Genomic DNA, 8,684 nt, shown 5'->3' with positions numbered 1-8,684 from the left:
TACCATTCACCCGATCCGAACACTCACCACTGTCACGCGCTGACCGCAAACTACATGCTCACATCGACAGCTGCTATTCGCCGCTAAGTCGCGGTGACGTCACCATTGCGCTTGTGCCAAGCTAGGCGCACCACCACCACCACTGCCACACATGCACACGCGCTCAGCAAAAAACATTCGCCACTGCCACACGATCACCACAAACGCTCGCCTCGATCACAAATCAACGCACACACACTCACTCGCCACTGCCACACGCCAAACATAAAAACAAATACCACACCACTATAGCACGATATTTTATAAACACACACACACACTTACATCTAGGGGTGGACAAAGAAGGTGGTCACCGCATCGTGCACTTTCTGCGGCCGTCTGGAACGCTCGTTCTTTCCGATATTAGGAAGCCACTGGAGCTATGCACTTTTAAATAATCTAGATTGAAAACTGATTTCTGCAGAACTGATTTTTGTGTTTAGTTTGTTGTCCTTTCTCCGCACCTCCGAATAGTACAGCTGGCTATGTACGGTGCAAAATAAGCTCAACATAGATACATATGTATGCACACGCCTGATCAATACGCAACCGATAAACAAGGAACAGACCCACCGTGTGTACGTGCAGACATGCGGCTGTCTCCGCTGAGTCCACCTCCTCCCTCGAGTCACTGAGCTGCCCTCGTGTGTCCCGCGCCCGACCTTCTGTCCTCAGCTGCTCGCCGAGATCTTTCAGACTCGGCGCCATCTGGCGGCGGCGGTGCCGGGTCCTCGCGGCGGTCCCTTGGGCCACACGGTCTCCTCCGCCTTCCAGCATTCCCTGCAGGAGCTGCTGTCACGCATGGAGCGGTGAGTGGTTGGTGGGGAAAAGGCACACAGGAGGAGGAGGCGCTGATGGGCCACGGTGGGGGGGGGGGGGGGCTTTCAAAAGTGTGGTTGACCTCTGTGCGAAGAAGCTTCGAAGAAATTCCCAGCCGATTTCTTCACTCTTTCTCCGCGATGGGCAACCTCTTTGGCTCTCCCACAAGGGCATATACATATCTAAATCTTGACAGTTTCAAATGCGTCATCATCGTGATGACCGTAATCGGCCGTCACGGTCAGTCCACTGCTGAATGAAGGTCTCCCCAAGCCACCGCCACCTCTCGCGATCCTGCGCTACAACATTCTACCCGCCGCCGGGGTGGACTTGATCGTTGTGTCACCTCCCCGGTTGACAGCATCCACCGCAGTGCTGCAGCAAGTGGCGCATGAAGGGCACGTAGCTGCCCATTGGCACTTTTTGTTCGTTTTTTGGCCCAGTGCATTGTGGGCAGCTATGTGCCTTCGTTTTCCTTCTCTGCGTCACGTGAAGCGCCGAGTTTCGGTGTGTGTTGGTTGTGTGAACATCTCAAGTGCTTGGAGGAAAGAAAAAAAGACCCTTTTGTGGCAGTTGAGAGCCATTTTAGATTTTTAAAAAAAGTATAATGTTGCAAGGGACACCTTGGGACCTAACAAAAAAAGGAATGGAAAAAAAATAATGTTTTTAATTGTGGACGATTGCCGTCGTAATTCCGTCTGAATGGTTCTCCTCTGCAGGTGCAACACGTGTTTGATTCGATGTTTGAAGCCAAACTCCAGGAAGGTAAATGGCGCACCGAGGGCAACATTTCACCGGGTTTTCAGATTGACTTTCGAAATCATAATTAGTGAGGTCTCAACAACTTGACGTGGGGAAATTCAAGGGCCGTTGAATTACAAAAAAACCCTACTCGTGCATTTAGAATGCAGAGGAATAGGGTTTTAAGCAGAAACAATTGAAACGTAATTGATATTTTTTCGGTCAGATCGCACAAGTAAAATGTGTGTTGTATATCCTCCTCCACCCGACATAGCACATGAATAAAAGTTGTCACGTGAACAAACGTACTGCTGCGGCACACCGGTGTGTGAGAGCGAGCACTCCACGGCATTGCACAAGTTGGTACGGCGTTTTGCTGCTACTTACCACCAGCACCATTGGGCAGTTGCCAGTTTTTTATGACACACATTTGTGTCAGGTGGTGGGGGGTGGTGGAGGGTGTACAATTCATCACAACATGCCAATTCTGTTTACGTGACAACCCTTACTAGTTGGCTGTGTGGGGTGATGGCGAGTTTTAACGACATATATTTACGCGATCTAACCCAAAAAAGCTCTTATGGATGATATTGGTCGCGAAAGCCTACATGTTAAACTAATTATGCCTGCATTTAAACCATCACACAAACTCCGGTGATCTTCGCAGCAGCAGCTTTTGGCTGGCCATGGAACAAGGACGGTCACCGCATCGCACGCTTTCAGATGCGCTTCTGCGGCTGTCTGGAAACCTTTTTCCTTCCGATATTAGGAAACCACTGGAACTATATCGCACTTTTAAATCTAGATTGAATACTCATTTCTTTAGAGCTGCTTCTTGTGTTTAGTTTATTGTCATTCCCCCGCATCTCCGATTCGCACGGTTGGCTACGTACGGTGCGAAATAAGTTCAGCATACATACAGAACGGGCGTTCTCCGATCGACGCGTTTGTAACATTTAAAGGAGAGCGACGTTTAAAGTGACCGTGCTTGTGATCTCCGTTCACCAGGAAGCTGGCTCGTTTGAGCCGGAGCTCGTACGGAACCAGCTGCGGTACCTGGGGATCCTGGAGACGATTCGAATCCGCAAGGCCGGATTCCCGGTGCGGATGCCCTTTGACTCCTTCATCAGGAGGTGGGGGAGGCCTCGTGGCCTCTAACGAACGCCTGTGCCTTTGTACTTTTGATGGAAATGCATTCGGAAAGTTGGAACTCCACACGCATAAGCCCCGAAAAAGCCTACTGGCGTCACAATGGCGCGTCCGCCTCCGGTATGTGGGAGCCCTTCCTAGCCTGTGCAGTTACTTAACTAACTCTCATATGGGTTGGCCCTCCCACAAAACACCCACCCACGTGGGTCGAAACATGTCAGATCGTCACGAGACACGGTCCATCCACCGCTGGATGAAAGCCCCTCCCCAAGCCGCAGGCATCTCTCGCGAACCTAGCTGCGATGTAGCAATCCAACCAGCACCTACACACGACCTGTTTTCATTGCTCCATCTCCTTGGAAAAAAAACATCCTCTGCGCGTTCCATGCCTTGGCTGGCACTCCATTATTATTATTGGTCATCGACCATCGTCCATTCTAACATGTCCTGGCTCCATCTCTCACGGTCCTGCGACACCACAATCCATCCCATCTCCTTACGCTAGAGCTGACCTCATTGCTCCATCTCCACCGTGGTTCATCCTCTCGAGCATGTGCTCTCTCTTCGGCTGCCATTCTGTCGCCAGTATCGCCCGTCGATCAACATCCATTCTAGCCGTGCGTCCTCGCTCAGGCCCACTTAGTTTTGTTGTTAGTGGTCAATACGATGTCTGGCGATCTTTGGATACAAATGGTTTTACATGCGAATGTCAATGGCGTCATGGTGGCGAGATGTTAACTGCCTCGCCTGGTACACAGGAGTGCGCGTGAGTTCGATCCCGACCCTGACGTCTGCATTTTTGGAGTTTGCGTGTCTCTCTCTGCCCGTGGTCACGTGGAATTTTCTCCAGGTCCTCCGTTTTTTCCCTCCACATTTAGAATCAACGTGCATTTAGAGTATTTTGCTGATATACATTTCCACGTGATAATCCACTTCGATGAGCCACCATTGGTGGCCAGGTCGCTTCTGAAAAAGAGCTACATAGCTCAGTGGGCCTTACCTGGTAAAATATTTGTTCTATCTGGATTTGACGTACAAATTCCTTCTCTAGCTCCGCCCACTTAGCCTTGGGTTGAGCCCACCAAAATCCGATATAAACTCTTGTTGCAGCAGCAGCTCTTTCTCCTACGTCAGCAGTTCTTCTGCAGTATCTGTTACACCTGATGACGGTCGGTTGTGTTGCGATCGAAACGTCGTGATTTCGTTTATTTTATACCTACTACGTGACCTTACCGAAAGAACCAAAGAGTATAAAATATTTGTTGTTTCGTTTCAATGGTTTAAAGTGCAAATGATGATACATTATGTTGTTCGGCTCAGATATGCAGTTCTGACAGAAAGCACTGGAAAAGGGAAAAACGGGTGCCTCTCCATCCTGAACATCCTCAAGCCAGAACCCGAGGGCCTATTCAGGATAGGCCTCAGCCAGGTGAGACAGGAGTGCAGTTGCCAGGAGACGGCATTGCTGAAGGGGGAAGCATTTTCTGTACCGAGTATCGAAGAGGATTTTCAAATACCTTTGACAAAAGTAGAGTGTATTTCGGACCTAATGCGTGTACAAAGCTAAGAAATGTGTGAGAGAATTGCACTCGTACGTCATGGTTTAGCGAACACAGATTGTCGAGCTGGGTGGGTGGGTGGCTCAGAGGTCAGAGCCGCTGGAGCTGGCATCACTGAGACTCTGGGTTTGAATCTGGGCAGCCACCTGCATGAAATTGGGTTCTCAAGTGCAGTGCTCACCACGGACCGCACACAATAAACCATCTCGCTAAATTTGGTTCTGCACTAAATTTTGGCTAAATTCCCGCTCTGAGAGTAAAATTTGACGCAACAAGCGATTTGTCCCTTTAACGTGATGGGTGGGAAAGTGCTGCCCCCTATTGAGCGGACCCGACGTCACTTGAAGGGTTCTCGGAAGTAGTTGTGCGGGAGTTCCTTGTGGAATTTTCGTTGAGTTGCACGACACTGACAACAGTTGGGATACAATTGGGAAGGGGGGGGGGGGAGGAACACACAGAATTGTCAGAAGCGTGTAAAACAATGAAAGCAAAACGATTCGCACCCAGAACATCTGAGTCGACTGGGAATCCATTACCGGTAATTGCACACCCGCGGTCGCGCTGCTGAGTATTAAATTGTTATCTTTTTTTGCTGTTTTCTTGTACAGTGTTGTGACGTGCAGTTTTTGCACGAATACCGCCATATACATTTTATTATAATCCCACTGCCGTTGTGCTGTGGTTAGCCGTAGAACAAAGATGGTCATCGCATCGAGCACTTTAAGATGTGCTTCTGCGGCCGTCTGGAACGCTCTTTCCGTATTCGGAAGCCACTGGAGCTATGCACTTTTAAATCTGAATTGAAAACTCGTTTCTTTTTAATTGATTTTTGTGTTTAGTTTGTTGTCCTTCCCCCGCACGTCCGATTAGCACGGTTGGCTACGTACAGTGCGAAAGAAGTTCAACATACATACAACATACAACATACAGGCGTGTGTGCTTGCGCGGTGTCCAGGTGTTCATGAAGGAGGCGCTGTACGTGCGACTGGACAGGGAGCGCGAGCGGCGGGTCAAGGTGGCGGCTATCACCATCCAGCGGCACCTGCGGGGCTACATCCTCCGCAAGCAGTACCGCGTCTTCCGGGAGAAGGCCGTGGTCCTGCAGGCCCACATCCGCGGCTTCAGGGCCAGGTGCTTGCGCTGCTCGCGGGAGCTGATGGGGGGGGGGGGGATCACGCAGAACCGCGCGGAAAGAACTTAACACGTGGGACAGGTGGCGCCGCATTTGCTGCTTGCTGCATGGCCTCAGTGGGATCAGACTCGTAGTTAACGTGGCATTGGTCTCATGAATCAAGATCGTGTCACATTGTTTCGATGTCAGTAAACCCCACCCCGTAGCCTGGATCCTGCAGCCGCAATCCATATATAAGCGGTGTTCCTGAACACCTTAATGCAGAACCCTGAGCTCGGTGCTATTCGCAGGATCTTCTCTCTCACTCTCCAATATTACATAACCACAGGCCCTGAACTCTTAGAAAAATGTCAGGACTCGCGTATGTTTCCCCTAGAGATGTCAAACTTGCCACGGGGTTGGGAACCGCTGCTTTACAGAATGATATGTGCCTGTATGTGTGCTCAACTGCTCTCTAACAGCACTTGCCCCGACAGTCTGTTAACGCTATACTGGGGATCTTTGTGTTTTATTCCTGGCCTATCCCCCACGCTGCCTTGTGTGTTGTTCAGTTCGTAATCGGGTCGCTCCTCCAACGGTATCTAATGCTAACATGGGGAACGTTATCTGTGTATGTGCATGCGTTATCTTGAACACAAACTCAATGTTAAAACGCGAATGGGCGGCATTGAGTCCAGATCTTTTTATATATATTGATAATTGTTGACGTTTGTTGACCCAGAAAGGCCTCACGGAGTCTCGTGACTGTCTTTCAGAAGGGTCCTGACAAGTTTTTGGACACTCGCGCGTGGCGATCGCGACGGATTATCCAAACTTCCCCGACCGATGCCACGATGTGTAGTCATGTTTAGGAGATGAATTAAACTGGTATTGTATTCTAGATTTAAAGCTTCCGTGACTGCTAGGATCCATACTCTTTGGTTCTATTGGGTAAAGTCACGTAGGTGAAAATAAAATAACAAAAAATCACGACGTTTCGGCCACAACACAAGTGGCCTTCATCAGGTGAAGGGACGAGACTGTCTGGAGGACAGCGCTGGAGTGGGAGAAGCCACGCTTAGATCACGACCTTTAAGCTGTGTGAGAAGAAAAACACCAAGCGCCTTGACAAAGGAATTAGCATATAATTTAGCATTGAAATGGCTCATTGAAATAGCTAAGTTACTTTTTTTAGTATACTTTAACTTAGCTATTTCAATGAGCCCTTTCAATGCTAAATTATATGCTAATTCCTTTGTCAAGGCGCTTTGTGTTTTCTTCTCACACAGCTTAAAGGTCGTGATCTAAGCGTGGCTTCTCCCACTCCAGCGCTGTCCTCCAGACAGTCTCGTCCCTTCACCTGATGAAGGCCGCTTGTGTTGTGGCCGAAACGTCGTGATTTTTTGTTATTTTATTTTCACCTACGTGACTTTACCCAATAGAACCAAAGAGTATGGTATTGTGTTATTTACCAGGTAAAGCACACTGAGCTGTTGGCGCTGTGTCAGAGGCGGCCTGGACACACGCGTGACGATACCTCATCAAAGTGGCCAATTTCGTCATCGCACGTGGATATTTATAGCAGCAGTTTAAGAATCTAAACGCGTGTTGATTCTGAACGTGGAAGGGTGTTAAACCGGAGGAGCCCGGAGATTAATCCACACGACCACCACGGGGAAAGAGAGGCAACATGTGCCCCAAATATACAACAGGCGTCGTCAGGGTACAGGATCGAACCCACGACCTCCTGCGTACTCGGCGACAGAGATAAGATGTCCTCATCACCAGGCACCCCTATGCCCTATATAAATAGAAAACTGCCGTATTGTTTTTGGTTCTAAGTTCAAGTTTGTTATTTTTTTTTAACTCGGCGAGGGCTTGAGAGACCAGAAGTCTATTTTGTGTGGGTGTGGGTTTCGTGCGTGCGTGCGTACGTACAAGCTTTTGTGTGCGTCACTGAAAAGGGTGGCTCCAGTTTGACAGGGCTGGGATAAAGTTCAGTGAGTGGGGTTGTACTTTATGGGCATGAGAGATGTCAGCATTTCTTTTGGTCCTTTTCAGGTTACTGATTCTGTGTGATTAATTATCTTTGTACGATTGTTTTCGATTCTTTGTCAACCAGTCGTGGGGGTTGTTTGACCGTACTCCACCTCATGCTGGGTCCGTGTGCGTTGTCGAAGGGAAGGTCCGGGGACTTGTTCAGAAGTCGCTCGCCCTTCATGTTATGTGTCGCCACGTTTATGGTGCAGTGCACTAAACATTTGTGCCAGTGCTCCATATAGCAATCTGAATAGATCGGTATTTTTTGTTATTATGCATGAAGGGGCCTTGGCACCCACTTGAACTGAACTATTTTTATTTTACCAGGTAAAGCCCACTAAGCTATATAGCTCTTTTTCAGACGTGACCTGGCCACAAATGATGGCTTAATGAAGTGGCTTGTCATGTGGAAATGTATAGCAGCCAAATACTCTAAACGCATGTTTCTTAATGTGGAGGGGAAAACCGGAGGATCTGAAGAAAAATTCACACCACCACGGGGAGAACATGCAAACTTCAAATTTACAGGCATCAGGGTTGGGATCAAACCCACGACCTCCTGTATACCAGGTGAGGCAGTTAGCATCTCGTCACAGTGACGCCCCATTAATTGATATTTCTAACATTCTACTTCTATAACATGAGTATAACCGATGGGCTTTGGGTGTTCACTCTCCCCTCTGGAAGTCTGGCAGAGACCGAATGAGAAGGTGCATGGGCTGTCTGTATTTGTGTTTAAATAAAATACAGAATACAAATATCCAATTTGTATGAACCTAATAACTTATGGATGTTCATTTCCCTATTTGCCTCTCTCTGGCCATAAAACACAATTTCCATGTTTTTGGACAAAATACTGATTCACTCGGGCTGGCCTGAGTTCCCTGCGTCAAAATTCGAGCCAAGTGAAAATATTAATTTCTGGGGAGAGTACCACCCAATTCACGTGATACCTCAAGTAACTCGAAAATTCCACTTTCGAACCTCTGGTCGTCCATCCACTGGAATTGTGGGACAAATTGCGCCACACCCAAGTTCACTCGAATCGCCTCCTATTTTTGTTTTATGAATCCGTGGAAACAAAGATAGCGCGCGTTATTCGTCTTCACGGGCAGCGCAACCGCCTGTACCTCAACAAGGCGATTGTGTTCCGGAGCAGGACGTGAGTCACCTTTGACCTGCGTGTGCGCGTCGGGGGGCCTCTAGGAGGGTGGCGACGGTTGCGG

The 8,684-nt window shown here is 48.7% G+C and overlaps 1 protein-coding gene across 1 annotated transcript in view; it reads left to right on the top strand.

The window, feature by feature from the left end:
- The window catches only part of MYO15B (myosin XVB), a 79,288-nt gene that overhangs the window by 569 nt on the left and 70,035 nt on the right, over positions 1 to 8,684 (top strand). The window contains exons 2-6 of the mRNA XM_076072431.1: positions 715 to 848; positions 1,578 to 1,623; positions 2,608 to 2,732; positions 4,069 to 4,177; positions 5,263 to 5,438. Of these exons, the coding sequence (XP_075928546.1) occupies positions 715 to 848; positions 1,578 to 1,623; positions 2,608 to 2,732; positions 4,069 to 4,177; positions 5,263 to 5,438 (590 nt within the window). The remainder of the gene's footprint in view (positions 1 to 714; positions 849 to 1,577; positions 1,624 to 2,607; positions 2,733 to 4,068; positions 4,178 to 5,262; positions 5,439 to 8,684) is intronic.

Source organism: Petromyzon marinus, chromosome 37 (assembly GCF_048934315.1).
Source record: "Petromyzon marinus isolate PM22_M1 ecotype Great Lakes invasive population chromosome 37, UKy_Petmar_22M1.pri1.0, whole genome shotgun sequence".
Taxonomy (NCBI): Eukaryota; Metazoa; Chordata; class Hyperoartia; order Petromyzontiformes; family Petromyzontidae; genus Petromyzon; species Petromyzon marinus.
Note: the sequence above shows the minus strand (reverse complement) of the source record. Positions and strands in the feature narration are given on the sequence as shown.